Source organism: Tasmannia lanceolata, unplaced genomic scaffold, assembly GCF_043159265.1.
Source record: "Tasmannia lanceolata isolate RefF3 unplaced genomic scaffold, GAP_Taslan_0.1 ptg000008l, whole genome shotgun sequence".
Lineage (NCBI taxonomy): Eukaryota > Viridiplantae > Streptophyta > Magnoliopsida > Canellales > Winteraceae > Tasmannia > Tasmannia lanceolata.
The window spans coordinates 58,389,829-58,410,946 of NW_027518685.1; the positions used below are offsets into that span (position 1 = coordinate 58,389,829).

Genomic DNA, 21,118 nt, shown 5'->3' on the forward strand with positions numbered 1-21,118 from the left:
TCAACCATTGAAAGTTGTAGTAGCTGATGGTGGAAAAGTTACAAGCATGGCTGAATGCAAAGGGTTGAAATGGGTGATGCAAGAACTATTTTTCAAACTGACGTCAAGTTGTTGCCACTTGGGGGTTGTGATCTAGTGTTAGGGATCCAATGGTTAGCAACTTTGGGACCAGTAGTTTGGGATTTTGCAAGGTTAATAATGGAGTTTACATTAGAAGGTCGGAAGCATACACTACGAGGTGGAAAGGAAAGGCCAGTGAATATGGTTGGGTCTCAACGCATGAACCATATTTTGAAGAAGGGAAATATGGCCACTATGGCCCAATTTTTTACAACCACAACCAGTCATGAAGACTCCATTCTTGACAAGGAGATGGAAGAGCTCTTAAGTGAGTTCTCTGATGTTTTTAATGAGCCAAGTGGACTACCACCACCACGGGCCAAGGATCATCACATCCCTCTTATAACTGGCACCTCACCCGTTAATGTAAGACCATACAGATATCCATATGTCCAGAAAAATGAAATAGAAAGATTAATGAAGGAGATGTTTGAAGCTGGATTTGTTCGGCAAAGCACTAGTCCGTTCTCATCACCTGTCCTCTTGGTCCGGAAAATGGATAGATCGTGGTGCATGTGCGTTGATTAAAAATTTCCAATGCCAATAATAGATGAATTATTGGACGAGCTGTATGGAGCCAAATACTTTTCAAAGTTGGATTTGAGATCTGGATATCATCAAATCCGGGTGCACACCGACGATATCCACAAGACCGCCTTCCGAACTCATGAAGGGCATTATGAGTTCTTAGTAATGCCATTCGGATTGACTAATGCCCCGTCAACTTTTCAAAGCCTAATGAACGAAGTATTTCGTCCATATCTACGGAAGTTCATTTTAGTTTTCTTTGATGACATATTAGTTTTCAATTCTACTTGGTCAAAGCACTTACAGTTTGTAAAGAAAACTATGGGAATTCTACGCCAACACAGTTTATTTGTAAAAAGATCAAAATGCTTGCTTGGGAAACCAGAGTTGGAATACTTGGGCCATATAATTTCAGGTGATGGTGTTTCTGTAAACCCAACAAAGATTTCCAGCATGACCTTATGGCCAAAACCGAAAACTTTGAAGTCTTTGCAAGGCTTTCTAGTTCTCACCGAATATTACAGACATTTTGTTAAGAACTATGAGAAAGTTAGTAAGCCGTTGACGGAGATGATCAAGAAAGATAGTTTTAATGGTCTGTTGAGGCAGAAAAGGCATTTGAGGGTCTAAAAATTGCTATGACATCAACTCTGGTATTTGCATTACCAGACTTCTCCAAGCCATTTACGATCGAATGTGATGCCTCCGGTGTGGGGATTGGTGGTGTATTGGCTCAAAATGGCCGTCCTATAGCCTTTACGAACCGAGCACTATCAAGTCGACATCTTAGTCTTTCTACATATTAAAAAGAACTCATGGCAGTTGTGCAAGCAATTAAGAAATGGCGACAATATTTGGTGGGGAGAAGGTTCCAAATTTGTACTGATCATCTAAGTCTCAAATTCTTATTGTAACAACGAGTGACGACACCACTACAGCAGAAATGGCTAGCGAAACTGTTGGGGTATGGTTACGAGATCTTTTATCGGCGTGGGAAAGAAAATTTGGCTGCAGATGCACTTTCATGACGTACAACCCAAGGATATTGAGAGTACTACAGCCATGGCTATAACCTCTCCTTGTCATGAATAGGTGGAAAAAGTGAAGGATGAATGGCAGACCGATCCGCAATTAAAGGAACTAATCCAATGGCTCTATGAAGACCCAACAACCCATTCAAATTTCAAGTGGGCAAACAATGAATTAAGATACAAAGGAAGGCTTGTGGTGAGCTCAGTATCTCTGCTGAGGTTTGAAATTTTAACTGCTCTTCATGCAAGTCCAGAAGGGGGTCATGATGGAATACACAAGACACAAAAAACAGGCCCGTCGTTTGTTTTATTGGCGTTAAATGAAAAAAGATATCAGGCAGTTCATATCCGAGTGTGAAATTTGTCAACGTAATATGAACGAAACCGTGGCTTCGCCGGGACTCTTACAGCCACTACCGGTGCAGTAGCGAATTTGGAGAGACATAGCCATGGATTTTGTGGAGGGATTTCCTGTGTCACATGGCAAAAGTATTATATGGGTGGTGGTTGATAGACTCAGTAAATATGCGCATTTTGTTGCATTAGCACACCCATACACAGCTCTTCCCGTAGCTCAAGCCTTCATGGATCACATTTTTTGCTTACATGGGATGCCAAAAACAATTGTCAGTGATCGTGATCCACTCTTTCTTAGCAATTTCTGGCAAGAATTTTTCAGGTTGCAGGGTACTCAACTTCAAATGAGCTCCTCTTATTACCCACAAACCGACGGCCAAATAGAAGTTATCAATCGTTGTTTGGAGATTTATCTAAGGTGCATGAGAGGTGATAAGCCCAAGCAATGGGCAAAATGGTTACCTCTCGCGGAATGGTGGTATAATACATCATTCCACTCTGCGGCAAAAATGACACCATATGAGATTATCTATGGACAGCCACCGCCAGTGCTGGGCTTATATCCAGAGGAAGGTACCAATGTTGATGCAGTAGAGCGAAGTTTACAAAGCCGAGATGCTATCATTCGTTTGTTGAAACTTGAAACACAATTTGCATGAAGCCCAAAACCGTATGAAGCAGCTTGCGGATAGACATCGAACTGAATGTGATTTTGAAGTGGGGGACTAGGTATATTTGCAGTTGCAACCATATAGACAGGCTTCAGTGGCCCTTGGCAGAAATATGAAACTTGCCCCCAAATATTATGGACAGTTTCTTATACTTCAAAAGGTGGGACAAGTTGCTTATAAATTGGATTTACGAAGGGAATCTCGTATCCATCATGTATTCCATGTATCTTGTTTGAAGAAAATCGGAGATGCGGTTCAGGTGCAGGCCAAGTTGCCAGAATTTTGGTGAGGACAGAGATATTAAATTTGAACCAATTGCTATTTTGGATAGACGGGTGATTAAGAAAAATAATCGAGCAATTATTGAAGTCCTAGTTCAATGGTCTAACCTTGGGCCTGGAGAAGCTACGTGGGAGCCGTGGCACCAGCTGAAAGAAAAGTATCCAAGCTTTCAACCTTGAGGACGAGGTTGCTGCTCAGTGGGTGGCAATCTTACGTATCCATATTTAGTATGAGTGTTGTTTTTATTTATGTTTATTGTGTCTGTTGTTGTTAGAAATGTAGTAGATAGGTTATGTGTATTGTTAACAGTCGTGTAGTTAGTGGTGCTGTAACTGTTTTACAGCTTATAGGTAGTGGGGTTATGTGGCAAGGTAGTTACTGTATGTGATGAGTGGATCTCAATTTTGGGAAAATCATGTTTATGTAGTTAGTTTGTACTGGAAAAAAGGGAGAGAAGTGTTTTCCTAAAAAAGAACTAATGAGGTTGTTCCCCTGGAAGTGGAACTCTTTTCTCTTCTATTTTGTGTATCCTCTTTTGATTCAGTGCAGGTTCTTAACAAATCCAAGAAGTTTAAACTCAAAAGAAATGTTAAGGAGGCAATGCTATCCTCCAATTTAGCCAAAAGGAGGCAAGGCTATACTCAAATTTAGCCAACTTTATCCCATATTTCATCTTTGAGAAATTACACATAATATTTGGTATCACAATGGCCGATCCTCCGCCATGGCTACGTCTTGGGAGATTTTGGACTCCATACGTGAAGATTTTTTGCAAGATCAAGGCGCTTGTTTTGAAATTAATGGAAGGTCAACATCAATTTACGGAATGCTTGAACAACATCAGCATAGCGATCAAGGGAATATGAGAAGAAGAAGAAAAGTCGAATCATGAGAATGTTGATGTTCAAGAAAAGAAGAATGAAAGAATTGATGCAGACAGTGATGAATTAGTTGAACACCAAGCCAAAGATCATCTCGATTTTGCCGACCTATTAGTTCATTCTACCATTTTTATGCTGTTTCATGAAAAGACGTATATGATTTCAACTTTAATCACGACATGTTTGACAAGTAGAGCTCAAAAGATTGCATCCATTATTTGAAGAAGGAAGTCCGATGTTAATTGTGTTGTTCAACAAAATCACGCCCGATACGATTTGGGACCCCGATGGAATAGAATATTTTCTTCAAAAATTCAACCTTGAGGACAAGGTTGCTTGATCAGGAGGGAATTGTTATGTGCATGCATAGAAAATGTATGGGTATTATGTGTTGAGTGAGTAGTTATTGTAGAGAATAACTACTTGTTGTTAGTGATTTTGGATTTTCAAAATCATGTATTTTGCATGTTTTAGTGTTTTGGAAAATATTTTATCAAAAGCGTTTGGGAAAAAGAAAATGTTTTCTTGGAAAGATTTGCTTTTACAAAAGGATGTAGAAGTGTAGTTGAAAAGATAGTCCCGTACCGGATGAGAGAAATGAAAGAGAAGGGCTTATAAAGCACTACACTTTTCTAATACTTGTTTGATTGCACATTGGGTTGAACCCATGGTTGGACCCGCGGGACGGTGCAACGCACCGTTCGCACACGCGCGCGCGCGGCGTGGGCAATGGGCTATAGGGCGCTTTATTGCACTTCGCACTGTGTCCCTTCCCCCAACGGTCAAGTGCCAAGGGAGTGCGATCCACACCATAGATGGTTGATCTAACGATGACTGGGTTTGAGAGAGGTTTTACTCAAACCAACAATCACCTCTAGGATCGATCAGGACCGTTCAATATCAATGGGTGCGATCTAACGGTCAGATTTCAAACATTCTGGAAAGGTGCCCTGTAGAGGTGTTTTTCACACTGAAAAGACACCAGGTGGTCTACAAAATGTGCAGAATTCAGTCATTTCATATAGAAAAACGAATTGGCAATTCTGACAGACTTTACACTCTCTTCTTCACTCCTACAAAATCCCCAAGTATTTCTACATACTGTTTTTCTTTTGTTTACTGTTCTAGATACTGTTTTTCTGCAGAAACAGTATCAACAAATTTCTCTAAGGCTTGAAATTTCGGAAGGGCATTTCGGGTTTGATTCCGCTAGTGCTACGCGTCATCAAACATTAGTAGGGCTTCCCTACTAGGCTTCATTGTATCTTGGAGGCAATTCGCGGATCCCCTTTGCACACTACTAGTGGGGGCGAATCTTGTCTTAAGGAAAGTGATATCACGCCTTGAAGCAACAAGTTTCTGTTTTCTATCAACAACAGTACCCTCAATTTTTTCCAACAGTGTGATGTGTCTTACTTATATGGTTGGAAGGAGGGTGGTTATTATAACTTGTAACTACATTTTAACTATTTAAATGAAAGTGATATCTTGGATGGAAAATCCTAGTACACAAAAGAAATGTTAAGGAGGCAATGCTATCCTCGAATTCAGCCAACTTTATCCCATATTTCATCTTTGAATAATTACGCACATAACAAAAGGGCTATGTAATTAGAAATCCGATTGTGTGACAGTGGCAGGAAAGCTACTTTGAATAGAATGAACAACCGGCGTAGAGATACGTAGTTCTTATATAGAAGAACCCCACAAATTGTTTGGCCTTCATGGCCTTTGACCATGACCCTTCCGACTCCCACAGTTTCAGTCCAACGGTTTGAAAAATCATTCATTCAGTAACAAAAAGGGTGGCTCATTATCCTACAGGGGCGTAAAATCATTGCCCTAGTTTTATTTTTTATAAAATGATTAATTTAAAGGACGAAATCTAGACTGAAGGGAGCCCTTGCAAAAATAGAGGTGAAAGGAATCCCCCATTGGCTGCAAATCACCATCATGCATTAATAACTGCCGAAAAGTCAAACATGATGGTGATTTGCAGCCAATGGGGGAGCCGTTTCACCTCTTTTTTGCAAGGGCTCCCTTCAGTTTAGACTTCCTCAATTTAAAGAGACTTCTTTATGTGAAATGGTATTTTGAGTTTTTATATGGTGGGCTGCCGTGTACGCACGTGAAGCCAACAACAAAACAGCAGCGCACAAACTGTTTGGGTGATCTAAACTATTCATTTGTTATGACCTAGATAAGGCATGCCCAGAAAATCAATGATCCTAATCTTTTGATTTGTAGAAGTTTAAAATGGTCGACAGAATATAGAAACCTCCATTTCATCTGTCAGGATCGGCACGCCCTATTTTAATATGTCAAAGGCCAACAGATAAATGGTTTAGATTAAACAAACAATGCGTGCCCATTGTTGTTTTGGTTGTGTGTATGCACTACCGTCCACCGTATAAAAACTCTGGTATTTTCATTTAAAAGACACTTTTCTCGTGAAAGGATATCGTGTTTATTTAAAAGACACTTGTTATGAAAAGAACCATCATTTTTTTATTCTATAAAAGAAGGCATAGAATCTCATTTCAAAACAATCTTTAGCAAAGAACGGTTTTACTCTTCTTTTTTATTTTGAAACTCCTCTCCTCTACTCTCTTCTTTCTCTAAGTAGTGTTTGGGTGTCAACCTCTACAAGTAGTGGTAGAGGTGGCATTACCAATAAAAAGAGAGAACAGACAAAATGAATAGAAAGATTGAAAGACAGAGAGACAAAGCACCGTGCCCAAGAGATCCAAGCAAAATTCTACCCTTTTGTAGAATTTGGTTTGGATTTCATGAGGGGACAAGGGTGACACATCAAAAGACATGCAATAATTAACCATGGGACATCCCTGATAGTCTCTAGGGATTTCCATGTTATACTGACAACCAAAACCAAGAGACATCCCTGGTAGTCTGCAGGGATTTCAATGTTATATTAACAACCAAACAAGGAGTCTTGCTGTAAAAAGAGTTTTCGCCCAATTTTTTTGGAAGTGACACAGGATTTGATTTGGGTGATTCTCATTCTCCTGTTTCCGCCTGCCCATTTCATCTGTTCCTCTGGTGGGAGAATGAGAATGGCTCCAGAACGCAAGGCAGGGAAATCTCTGACATTGCCAAGAAGACACAAACTAACATGCGTCCCTGGGACAGCCAATCATGTTTTACCACGTTTCCAGTTTGCTTTAGTAAGCAACTGAATCGATGGGATTCAACATCCATCTGGTTGGCGGACCACCACACCAGACCTCTTTCGAAAAAACTCTGAAACCAACTTACTGAATACCTGAAACAAAAACGGTTTACTGAGAGTTTGAGCACAATTCATCTGAAAGCCTTTGATTTCCAGTAAGAACATTCAGTTACATGTAGTCCATAGACTTACAAAAAATTACAAACCCTTCTCTAAACCCCCTAAATAATCTGAAGCTGGCAAAAGGCACGTTCCAACCTGCCTACATTTTGGGTTAAGACTCCTCCAAGTAGCCACCAAAATAGAAACAGCCAACAAGACATCTGAGGCACCCAAATCCATCCTGTGTCTAAAATTAGGCAGCCCATGAAGACACTAGAACTACCCATCTGGTTCTGATCAAAATCCTCACTTGGCAAATATTGTTGGTTCACAATCACACAAAATCAAGCATTTATCTCAGCATTGCACTGGTGCTCTCTGTGGCAGCTTCTTCTGCTCCAAAACATACTTGAGCAACTCGTTCTCTCGAGTTCCGGCCCTTCCATCTTATCCTGCTCCTCCACCGTGCTCTGTGAAGGCCGGGGAGATTGGTCTTGTGGTTCTCTATCTGGGGGTTCGAGATTTGGGCATGGGTCGTCATTGCACCTGCATAAGGGAATGGCAGCAGAAGGGAATGGGCTGCAAGAGACGGGGCAGAAAATATCTGCGGGAACAGAGGCAACACGGTTCTTTCGAATCTCAGATCGACAAGGGATTGACGGTGGGTCTGGATCACAAGTGTGAAGCATACATGGTGTGCATAGCCCAAGAGTTAGGTTTAGCTTGAGCTCCTTCGCAGGGGAACCGGGTAACTTAACAAAAGAAATTATGCCGTGTCGACACAGAGGGCAAGGGATGGATCCAGGTGGGCCAACCATTTCGGAGGTGATGTTGCTTGTGGAGCAAAGGTAGAGGGCGCATCTTACACAGAGTCCATGTGCACAACCTGTAAAAATAATGAAAATGATGATAAGATAATCTGCCCACTTGACTTTTGCATGAACATGGATATTTACTATTTAGATAATAGGTAGAGCTAGTGTCTAAAGTATCTATCATTATTTTCACATTTAGTCTGCAGTGTATAGATGCTTCTATGTGACACTGGACTGGATTGTGTTACGGAGAAAGTTTACAGTAGTAGTGAAACATAAAGTAACAGTAATAGATCAACATGTTTAAAAACTAACTGGAACAATATTGACTAGCCCGAATCAACCTTGTCTAGGCCTTACTGAATCAATTGAAACCTTGATCAAGCTGCCTGGTCAATGAAACATGCTGGGCCAATCAATGGCTCATCCTAGTTAACCCAGTTTTGCCTAGGGCAAGTTTACAGATTTTTAAACATTGCACTAAACAGCAAAAAATAGAGCCAGAACCACAAGTTTCTGGGTGGACAGTTCCTCATCGTGCCAATGCCTAATGAAAAGGAACTCCTGATTGTCTAGATAGGCTACACATGACGATTTTTTTTTTTAAAGGTAACGAGTTTTATTATAAATCAGTAAAGGGGACAAGATGTCCCACCTACAGAACCATTACAGAATGCCATAGCCAGAAATACACCCATAAGAAAGGAGCCAAAATAACAACACATTCCCCTCAATATGAGATATTGCGATCCTCGGCTCAGCTAAGAAAACCCCGGCTTTAGCCAAAGCGTCTGCATTTGAGTTCACCGATCTGCGCTTATGGGATAGCTGGGGCTTTAGGAGCGAAACTAAGTCCCTGATCTCATCGATAATCTGATAGATACGCCACGGTCCACCACTTCTCCCAAGTGCCCATGCGATAACATTGGAGGAATCCCCCTCAATCATTAGCGGCCCTAAATTATTCGATGCAAACCATTTTAATTCAAAGAGCAGCCCCCTCGCTTCCTCCTCATTTGTGTCAGAGACTCCCGCAGATGACGAATACGTCATAATGGTGTTGCCTAACGAGCTTCCGTCAAAATTGAGTTTTAGCCATCCGAGAGGGGGAGGGGACCACCTGGGCATGATACATGAGCTCCCTTTTATTTCCATCATCACCTGGTACCAATTCCTTAGGATAGTACTGACAGGATACGGTAATCCGCGCTTTGCCTTAATCCATGCTGTTAGGGATAGTTTAATCTCAAGAGCAACATGATGGAATCCCCTGTTCTTGTTCAAAAATATTCGGTTATTCCTCTCCCGCCATAAATGCCACACCACCGCCATTGGAATTGCTGTCCAAACAGGTTCACCCAGGCGCCCATTAAGGCTTCCATAACAGTTCAACATGAGATCATATATCTTTCCTTGGAACACCCAACAGCAGCAAAACGCTCTCATGATTGCCATCCATAAGCCGTATGCGTAGGGGCACTGAATAAAGAGATGGTCGATGCACTCCTCCGACATATTGCATAGGACGCACCTGCTCGCCAACTGAAGACCCCTTCTTTTCAATCTATCGCAGGTATTAATGCCGCCAGATACCAATGTCCACGTGAAGGCAGCGATTCTAGGGGGTACCATCGATAACCATACACGTGCCTTCTTAGATTGACGTTCACCACCTTCGATCAACTTTTTGAAAAATAACCGAACAGAGAATACCCCATCTGCATCAGGACACCATATCCACCCGTCTTCTTTGAAGGGGGATAAGTAGCAGTTTGACAAAGTGCTCAATAGGCTTCCAAGACGGGCAATTTCTTTGTCCTTCAGGTCTCGACGCATTCTGATGTCCCAGAACACATCAGAGGGGCAGTTTCCGCGCACCACATAATCAGCAATAGTCGCATCAGGGTTCACGGCCAAACGGAATAGGTTCGGGTATTCCTCCGATAGGAGAGACTCCCCACACCATAGATCCCTCCAGAATCTAACCTTGACACCATTGCCCACCTTAAATCTAACATGTTTGTGGAATTGTTCCCGCACCGATGAAATAGATTTCCATGCACCAGAACCCTTTCCTGGCACCGCACTATTACAACTCCATTCACGCCAACTGCAACCATATTTTTCTTTTATTAATTGATGACATAATGCTTCCTTCTCCACGCCGAATCTCCACAGCCATTTGCCAAGTAAGGCTTTATTACGACTTTTGATGTTTCCAATACCCAGTCCCCCCATTCGTCGAGCTCTACAAACCTTTTCCCATTTCAACAGATGTTTTAATCCCTTGCTCCTTGCCTTCCCAGAGAAAGTCTCGCTGAAGCTTTTCAATTCTTCTAGCAATCTTCGCCGGGATTTTGAAAATAGACATGAAGTAGACTGGCATATTGCTCAGGGCTGCCTTAATAAGAGTTATCCTTCCTCCAAAGGAGAGATATTGTTTTTTCCAGGTACTAAGCTTTCTCTCAACCCGTTCCACCACCGGATCCCACAGTGAAGCTTTTGGGACGCCAAAGCCTAGGGGTAACCCAAGGTATTTAATCGGGAGATCAACATGCAAGCAGCCCATCACCGAGGCGTATTCCTTGATACGGTCCCGATCAATATTGATTCCAGCTAGAGCACTTTTTCTGAAATTGATCTTCAGTCCAGAGATGATCTCAAACCACCAAAATATCCTTCTAATATTAGCAATCTGCTCCGAACCGTCCTCCAGGAATATAATAGTGTCATCTGTAAATTGGAGGTGCGATATAGAAGCAGCATTTTAGCATGGTTTGAGACCCTTAATGTAACCCCTCTCTTCAGCGCGAGATATGAGGAGACTCAGAGCTTCGGTAATCGTGATGAATAGATATGGGGATAACGGATCCCCTTGTCGTAAACCTCGCGAACTATGAAAAAAACCAGCTGGCGAGCCGTTAATAAGAATGGAGAAGGAAGCCGAGGAGATGCACCCCCTCATCCACATACGCCAACGCTCCCTGAATCCCATCCGAAATAGGACATAATCGAGGAAACCTCAATCAACGTGATCATATGCTTTGTCCAGATCCACCCGCACAATTAAGGCATTCATATCCTTTCTTTTAGCCGAATCCAGCACCTCATTGGCGATAAGAATTCCGTCAAGAATTTGGCGGTTATTGACAAAAGCCCCCTGGAATTTTGATATGATATCTCCCATAATGGATGATAATCTACGAGCCAGTAATTTGGACAACTGCTTATACATACCGTGAACCAAACTGATAGGACGGAAATTCTTGATTTCGACCGCTCCATCAATCTTAGGTATAAGGGTTATAAAAGTAGAATTCGCCTCCTTATTGATTATGCCTCGCTCGTAGAACTCGTGCATGAACTCCGCAACATCCTTTTTGATAACCTCCCAATGCTGCTCGTAGAATGCAACTGGAAATCCATCCGGACCCCGCGCTTTATCCTTTTTGAGATCTTTGAGTGCCTCTTCAATCTCATCCATTGTGAAGACCCTTTCCAACCATTCCCTCCGGGTAGGTGATAGCGCTTTAAATTGTATGCCATTGATTTTCAGTCTCCAACAATCTGATTTAGAGTACAGCTTCATGTAATACTCCACAATAATATCCTTGATGCGTTCAGGATCCTCCACCAAAGAATCTTCCACCCGAAAACAATTGATCTGGTTCATCCTTCTCCTCGCACTCGCCATACGATGGAAAATTTTTGTGTTCTTGTCCCCATCTCTTAGCCACACTGCGCGGGATTTCTGTCTCCAGGATATCGCCTCATACCGAATAATCACCTCAAGTTCAGTTTTTAACTCAGCCCTTTGTTGTTGGTTGTCCTCCCCCAACCAACGATTTCAATCTCTACTTATCTTTAGAAATGTAATAAATCAAAGCAGGAACTCAATTCAAGGTAGCCTGAACTTGCTGAAGAAAGAGAAATCTTCATAGCACAGTTATCTCATGCATCATATTAATTGCATGAGTTTTCTTTAAGAAGAGTGAAGCAGAAGTATGCATGCATTTGATGTTTTACTTGGTCAAATCATGCATCCATGCCTTCTAAGAATTGCCTTTTATTACTTGTAATACTATCATGTGGAAGTCTGTCACATGAAAACATAGTCAAATCAAGCATCTAAACCTTCTAAGCATATTGCATCTTCTCCTTACGTGGTACACTAATGTCTGTCACATGCAACATTTCATGTGCTTCGCCCTAACTAATAGGTGATATAGTTGCACCACAATGTTTCTTAACAGTAGTCATGAAAAACCATCTTTAAAGTGTGCATGACCATGTTATCTTCGGTTATGAGGTTACCTTTCTCAAAAAAAAAAGGTTATGGACATATACTCAACTCAACTCAACTAAGCCTTTGTCCCAAACTAGTTGGGATCGGCTAATGAATCCTTTAGAAAATTTTCATGAAGAAGGTGAAAGGATCTACCCGGCTCAAATTGACTAAGTTTAATCCTAACAATAGTTGGGTTCGCCTACATGGATCATTTTCTTCCATTCTATCCTATCCAGGGTCAAGGTCATGTTCTATGTTATGTTCCTAGCCCTCAAGTCTTTCCTCACCGTTTCTACCAAGTTGATTTCGGCCTGCCCCTACCTCTTTTTACTCCATCAACTTGGCACAAGTCACTTCTTCTCACTAGAGCATCCAAAGGCCTATGTTGGATATGCCCAAACCATCTTAAGCGGTGCTCTCTCATCTTCTCCTCAATTGGTGCCACCCCCACCTTTCTACAGATGTCTTCATTTTTCATTCGATCTAACACCTTGTGTGGCCGCACATCCATCTAAGCATTCGCATCTCTGCTACACTCATCTTATGCACATGCTGCTTCTTGGTGGCCCAACATTCTGAGTTGTACAACATGGCTGGCCTCACAGCTGTCTTATAAAACTTTCCCTTCAACTTGGTAGGTATTTTACAATCGCACAGAACTCCTGAAGCATGCTTCCACTTCAACGAACCTGCTCTTATTCTGTGGTTAACATCCTCTTCAATCTCTCCTCCTTATGTAGGTTTGAACCAAGATAGAGAAAGACATCTCTCTTAGGTACCTCCTGTCCAGTCATATTTACTACATCCTCACCCTGCCTCCATACATTACTAAAGTTGCACTCCATATACTCTTAGTCTTGCTCAGTCTAAAACCTTTGGATTCCAAAGTAGTTAACTTAGAATTAACTCCTGCTTTGGTTTCATCAATTAATACTATGTCCTCTGCAAATAACATAAACCACGGCACCTCATCCTGGTTATGGACATAAACATATGAAAAAAGAACATAAATAGAAAAGGGGCAGAGGTCCTCCAACATATAATTCCATAAAGTACTCCTCTAGCAAGTTGAAATGGATTTTTGTTACGAACCCGAATCGGTTTGCAACGTGATTGATCTTCTTAGAGGGAAGATCAGCCTCTTGACCCACTTCGAGGGAAGGGTCAATCCTCCTGTGCTAAGAAACACAATTTCAGAAATAAAGTTCTTCATTCATTATGAAAATAGAAACATTACAATTTATAAGCCTTCTAGCAGTAAACGACCAACCCTATCTCTCCTAAAACTAGGACCAACTAAAAATATTAGCCAATAAAAAGTTACCCATAATGCTTATCCCACAGAGTCCTACTAGCAAATAACTCTTATCCTAGATAATAACCAATGAGATAAAAAAATAACTAATTTATTTATCATCCTAGGTACGTAACATTCCACCCCTCTTGGAATCAACCATGTCCTCACGGTTGGAGATTAAGCACGGATCAACTGGTGAAAAATCAAATCTTGGGCATTTTACGAAAGTCTTTTTCCGTCTCCCTCCTTTTCTTCTTCTCTTTGTCTTGTGATTAGTCATCGTTTTGCATGTCATCACCAAGGGTCACAACAGCTCCATCTTCAGACAGTTCTCATCGCGTTGTTCATGAAAGCTCCTTCGTTGGGTCTTTTTGGAATGGTTGGAACGTTGACGCACGGGAGGTCGCGGATGAGGATCTTTTCGACGACGACCTTTTCAGAATCGACAACGGTTAAAATCATCGACCCTTTTCTTCTAAATGTTTTTTCTCTTTTTCTTCTTTCTGATTTCTCTCTCGCTTCTTTTATTTCCTTCTTTTGTTTCTTCTTTTTTTTTTCTTCAAGGAAGCCTTTTTGACATTGCTCCAACTACACAAATTAAACTCTTCGCTCAACTTCTTCAGACATGGAGGTTTTGCGGGTTTTAAGACTAATGCCGATGCCATTCAATCGTAACTGGCACTTAATGAAGCTAAAATCCTTTCGATCTCTTATATTCACCTCCCACTAATCCCTTGTTCTTCCGATTTGCTCCTACACGTGGCTAGATCATGCTGCTCTGATACCAATTGTTACACACCCGAATCATTTCTCAACATGATTGATCTTCTTAAAGGGAAGATCAGCCTCTCGACCCACTTCGAGGGAAGGGTCAATCCTCCTCTGTGCTATTTACAGAATAAAGTTCTCCATTCATTATGAAAATAGAAACATTATAATTTATAAGCCTTCTAGTAGTAAACGACCAACCCTATCTCTCCTAAAACTAGGGCCAACTAAGAATATCAGCCACTGGAAAGTTACCCATAATCCTTATCCCACAGAGTCGTACTAGCAAATAACTCTTATCCTAACTTCCTGATAATATCCAATGAGATAAAAAAAAAATAACTAGTTTATTTACCATCCTAGGTACATAACAGTTTTTGTAATGAAATGGAGATGTGCATCTCCATTAAGTCACAATATTGCAAGAGTATCCGCCACCTCCACCTGTATCCAAAATTTCATTGTCAATGTAAGCACCATGGACCCAAAGCCCTTACTGCAAGATCAATCGAGTCCCTTCAACCACTACCTTTCAGGCTAAATTTTACCAAAAGCTGTAACCCTGAGTCTTCGCTTCATTTGATCCTTTGATCCCTTGATACTCTCAAAAAAAGCTAATTCAATTTCAATCTGTCACTTTCCTTTCCTGGAGCTCCTTTCATTTCGGAGTTCGCAGACTCTCTTTTGCTTCGGTTCTTAGCTTGGCTTGTTCATGACAAAATGGCTTTCCCTCTCACTTTCTTAGGAAAAAAGGTCTCCCGCATCATAAGGCTTGAAGATGGAGATCCAAGTAACCAGGCTAAGGCATTCATTAGCATCCTACATCTCTATAATTTTTTAAACACTCCTATTCCAGTCAGCACCAGATTGCCCATCATACTTCCATCAAAGGAACTTGAGTGTCGATTTGAGGGTTCTTTAACTTCCTTCCATCTTCCTGGATTAATTTCCATTCTTTGTCCATCCTCTATCGTTTTGTTTGAATAACGATGCAAATGTTGTAATTTAGTATCCCAAATCTCCTTCCTTGACATCACCCATTGTGCTAGCAAACGCTGACCCTCCTTAAGGATTTCAACATAGGTGCAGTTTTTCATCTTTAAATATCTTGTCCCTCCTCTCCTTCCACATGGGACACAATATGAGGGATAATCTCCAACAGATGTGCCCCTTCATTCACAACTCACCCTTCAAAATCCTAGTTAGAAAACATCCTAACCAGACCTACCTATGAAGATAGAACCTTTATATGACTTATCCAACAATAATTTTCCTCGGAGTTTATGTTTCATCTAAAATCTACGTTATACATAACCCAAACACTTACTCTAGTAGTACTCTGGTGTGGAAATGTTGCAGGCAAAGTTCATGAACAAGAATGATGCAAGTTGGTATGGGTTTATGTCAAAAGTCGATGGGGAGCCTTTGACAACAGATGAACAGCAACTTGTCTTCACGTTTGTACGTAAACTTAGACATAGAAGCTGCTGTAAATTGATCTAGAACTGGCTGCAAACCAGTCATATAGAAGAAAAAACAAAACTCACCAACAGTATTTTGCTAATTTTTCAATCTCATTCAACTCAGATTCTAAAAACACCAAACATATAAATGATGTTTTATTAATGTTACCTAGATTATAATTAAACCATAGATTTAAGGTATTTTGGGCCTATCTATATTGAGTTTCGATAGAGGGCGAGCCTTGGCGCAACGGTAAGGTTGCTCCATTGTGACCTGGTGGTCACGGGTTCGAGTCACAGAAACAGCCTCTCTGCAAAGCAGGCGTAAGGCTGCGTACATCTAGCCCTGGCCAGTTCTGGATTCACTGGGTGAAGGAAACTGGAAAACAATGATGACGTTTTGCGACAAATTGAATGATTAATGGTGCATCGGTGTCAACGCCTTTCATTGATGTGGGGCTCCAGCATGTGAAGTTCAAGGTCAAGGTTGTGATGATCAAGACCAAGGATGAAATTATGATGATGGCTGATTTGTTTCATCTCAAGAACGGAATCAAGACTCAAGAATAAAGGTCGGAATATCGAATTCCATGATAAATTGGGTGTAGAAGTTTCTTTTCACTAGTCATACCTATAAGTAATACCATTGATATATTGGTATTAGATAAGTTTGAAAAAAGTGTGTTCATTGATTCAAATACATTCTTATCATCTCAAGACAATATCAATGAAGAGGCAAGGCAATAATCTAACATCTTCCAAACAAGGTGAACCTTGGGAGGCAAACTATGCAACCTCATTAGTGATGGAGATCCAATGAAAACATCATCCCAAGGGATATGGTGTACAAATTACAACTGAGGAAAAAAAGCCCTGTCAGCTGTACAAGATAGAAAGGTTCATGAATGGAGGTGAGGTGCTTGTTACTACTCGTTGTTCCAGTTACGTTTTCTATTGGAGCCAAGAACAAATAGAAAGTGGAGTATGATGTGGTTGCGATGGATGCCTGCTACGTATTGCTTGACCAGAATGGTTGATCTATGCCGGCTACATATTAGGTTTTCTTATGGTTGATCTATGAACTGAAATTGATCTTGTACCAATGGTTGGGATTAAACTAGAATTTTAAGGAACATCAAAACTTCATATATATATTTGTGTGTGTGTGATGGTGTTGAAATCCGGTTCCCTTGATTTGAAGGCTGATAGAGATCCAACCTACGACCTGTGATCATAGAGAAAGCATTAGCGGTACCGGAGATTTGGCTCCGGGAAGCCACTCCAACGATCAAGTCAGATATCGATTCCACAGTAAAAAGCCAAAATCGGAAGAACTGTAGTAGAGGAGGAGAAGTAGAAGTCTTTACCTAATTACCTTTAAGAGAGAGAGAGAGAGAGAGAGAGAGAGAGTGTGTGTGTGTGTGTGTGTGTGTTGGGGGGGCTCTTAGATTTAGAGGAAGGCCCATGTACCGTTATACAATGTAAGCGCCACACGTCATTGTCCTCGGGATTGGAGAGGTGATGATGAGTGATATACAAAAGATCTCTGACATGTTTTTGGCAGCGGCGCATGTCAGTGAGGTGATGGAAGAAGTGAAGGCCAGCAAACATATTTGCCACGTGTATAGGCCACGTGCTTCAGAGGGGAACTTTCCCGATTTCACACTTAACATATTGCCCCCTACTTCCTTGAGCCTCTCTGAGGGTCAGGGAAGTATCCCAAGCGCCGACCCTTTAATGAAAGGCTTCTTAGGACGGTCGGTCGAATCTTTGGGGGCTTCACACTACCTAATGGGTCAGAGGATGGTCCTCGATACTTCCAGGTCGGCGGGCACTTGGCGGGAATTTGAAACATCAATAGGCGCATTAAATGTTTCGCGTCCATAATAAATACGTGTTTGGGAATGATTTGACGGCGTGACGTTTGACAGAAAGGCGCTCCATTTTGAAAGAGGATTAGGGCGGCTGAATGATGAGCGCGCTCCTTAACGGCGATCTAGAGGGCACCACGTGGAAAGGGACCCATGTTTCGAAGAGGCGGGAAGTAAAAGAAACTAAAGTATAATGAGTAATATTTTTTGGAAAAGCTGAAAAGTAGGAAAATCTAGAGGTTTTTTGGGGTTTTTCTTCTAATCTAATTCTAAATTTCATATCTGAAATTCTGATCTGATTTTTTACTTCTACCCCTCCCCCCCTCTATTCATAGGGTTTTCAGGGAAAAATTGCAATTTGCGATTTTAAAATCGTACGATTTGAATCGCAAATTGCGATTTTGCCCTAGGAAATCTCAAATTGCGATTTTAGCCCTAACACGTCAGCAACCTGGTTTTTCGGTTTTTTTAGGAGTTTTAGGAACTTTGACAGATCATAACTCCTTCGTTTGGACTCTAAATCGTGCACGGTCAGATCCGTTGGATTCTTTGCGGCAAGGAGAATCTAACAAACCCAGTTTTGTGTTTTTGAATCGGTGTGGGCAATTATTGTACATTTTTTACTCAAAGTTAACTTTTGGTTAAATGCCGTGTAAAAACAGGCTTTTTGGTCATGCCGTAGAAGGAGAGTCCGTGTAAAAACGGGCTTTCGGTTTTAACTTTGGGACAAATCCGTTTTTGGGAAATATTTTTTGTTTCGCAAACCAAAGAGAGATCAAGGGTGCCTTATGCTTGTCATAAAAGTCATCCTCACGACAACCTATCATTAGTATCACCTTGACAAAAATGGGTGTCTACACAATCGTAATGATTTCCATTATTATTGCATTTCACCTATGTTTTAAGCTTTGGCTATATAAATTAAATTGCCTCACACTTTTTGTCTATTAGAGGCTAAAAGAAAGAGAAACGACATTTTTTACTCAAAGTTAACTTTTGGCTTAATGCCGTGTAAAAACAGGCTTTTTGGTCGTGCCGTAGGAGGGTCCGGGTAAAAACAGGCTTTCAGTTTTAACATTGGGAGAAATTCGTTTTTGGGAAATATTTTATGTTTCGTAAACCACAGAGAGATCGATAGAAAGAGAGAGATCAGGGGTGCCTTATCCTCGTCATAGGAGTCATCCTCATGACAACCTATCATTAGTACCACCTTGACAAAAATGGGTGTCTACACCATCGTAATGATTTCCATTATTATTGCATTTCACCTATGTTTCAAGCTTTGGCTATATAAATTAAATTGCCTCACTTTTTGTCTATTAGAGGCTAGAAGAAAGAGAAACTCCGTCCATAGCTTTCCCCACTTTCTTCATTGACTTTTTTAAGAGCAGTGATAGTACCATTTAATTGATAGAAACAGAAATTTGCAGAGCTGAGGTTACGATGATGATTCAATTTTTTCAGGAGTTTTCGGAACTTTGACAGATCATAACTCCTTCGTTTTGACTCCAAATCGTGCACGGTCAGATCCGTTGGACTCTTTGCGGCAAGCAGAATCCAACAAACCCAGTTTCGTGCTTTGAATCGGTGTGGGCCATTTTTGTACATTTTTTACTCAAAGTTAACTTTTGGTTAAATGCCGTGTAAAAACAGGCTTTTTGGTCGTGCCGTAGAAGGAGGGTCAGTGTAAAAACGGGCTTTTGATTTTAACTTTGGGACAAATTCGTATTTGGGAAATATTTTATGTTTCGCAAACCAGAGAGAGAAAGATCAGGGGTGCCTTATGCTCGTCATAGGAGTCATCCTCACGACAACCTATCATTAGTACCACCTTGGTAAAAATGGGTGTCTACACCATCGTAATGATTTCCATTATTATTGCATTTCACCTATGCTTTAAGCTTTGGCTATGTTAGAAGCCACCGAAGAGAGAGAAAGAAAGAGGAAGAGGAGAAAGAGTGAGTTAGGGATCCTCCCCCTCACTTACGTATTTATAGGAAAGAGAACATACAAAAGACTACTATGCCCTTATGGCTACAATACACACCCACACACACTTCTAACACTCCCCCTCAAGCTGGAATGTATATATTATACATTCCCAGCTTGTTACAGATGTCATTTAATTTTGCATTACTAAGGGATTTAGTGAAAACATCCGCTAGTTGGTCCACAGACCGAGTGAAGGAAACATGAATCTCGCCTCTATGAATTCACTAGCGAATGAAGTGACAATCAACCTCTATGTGCTTGGTTCTCTCATGGAAGACAGGATTGGTAGCTATATGAATCGCAGCCTTATTGTCGCAATAAAGCTGAGCTGGAGAAGATGGGGAGAAACCAATCTCAGATAGGAGTGAACGTAACCAAAGGAGTTCTCCACTAGTATGGGACATAGCTCGGTACTCTGCCTCAATACTAGACTTGGAAACAATGTCTTATTTCTTACTCTTCCATGACATTAAATTGCCGCCAACAAAAGTACAATATCCGGTGGTGGATCTCCTATCTGCAGGAGATCCTGCCCAGTCTGCATCACTAAACGCTTCCAACCCGATATGCCCATGCTTCTTGAATAGGAAGCCTTTCCCTGGTGCTCATTTCAAGTAGAGAATAATCTTGAATCACTGCTGCCAGGTGAGAAGTACGGAATGAGCTCATATGTTGGCTAACAACACCAACAGCATATGATATATCTGGACGAGTGACTGTAAGATATATGAGCTTACCCACTAACCTCCTATATTTGCCAGGATCATCTAACAAAGCCCCTTCTTCTGGAAGAAGTTTCACATTTGGGTCCATAGGAACTGAGGCAGGTTTCACTCCAAGGTAACATGTCTCCTCAAGAAGATCCAACACATATTTCCGCTGCGAGAGAGAGATACCTCTAGTAGAATGGGCAACCTCAATGCCAAGAAAGTATCTAAGACGTCCCAGATCTTTGGTTGAGAACTCTTTCTGCAAGAATGTCTTCAGTTTGTGTATCCCTGCTGAATCACTGCCTGTAATGATAATGTCATCAACATACACTATCAATAGAACACAACCAGCACCCGAGTGATAACTGAAGACAGAGTGATCAACAGCACATTGCTTCATAGCAAAGCGCATGATATCATCACTAGGGGTGTTCGTTCGGTTATAACAGAACCGAATAGACCGAAATTTGATAACCGAAATAATTTCGGTTATCAAATTTCGATAACCAAAACCGAACCGAAATTTCTAAAAACCGAACCGAAACCGTAACGATTAAAAATTCGGTTATTAACCGAATAGTGGGAGAAAAAGAGGGAAAAAAGTAAAATCTCGGTTTGGATCGGAGGGCTAGGACCATCCTATCGAAATGATTTTTTGAGCACAACCTAATTAAGTTGCGATCAATCAAATGGACGGTTTTAATCATCCTACAGAGTGCCCATATAGCACTTTATTTTGAAAAATAATGGTT

General features: G+C 41.2%; 1 protein-coding gene across 1 annotated transcript in view; it reads right to left on the reverse strand.

Moving 5' to 3' along the window:
- Positions 1–7,190: 7,190 nt before the first annotated feature.
- LOC143885394 (E3 ubiquitin-protein ligase XBAT33) overlaps positions 7,191–21,118 on the reverse strand; it is a 42,786-nt gene continuing 28,858 nt past the window's right edge. Inside the window, exon 10 of the mRNA XM_077389549.1 lies at positions 7,191–8,048. Within this exon, the coding sequence (XP_077245664.1) occupies positions 7,507–8,048 (542 nt within the window). The 3' untranslated portion in view covers positions 7,191–7,506. The remainder of the gene's footprint in view (positions 8,049–21,118) is intronic.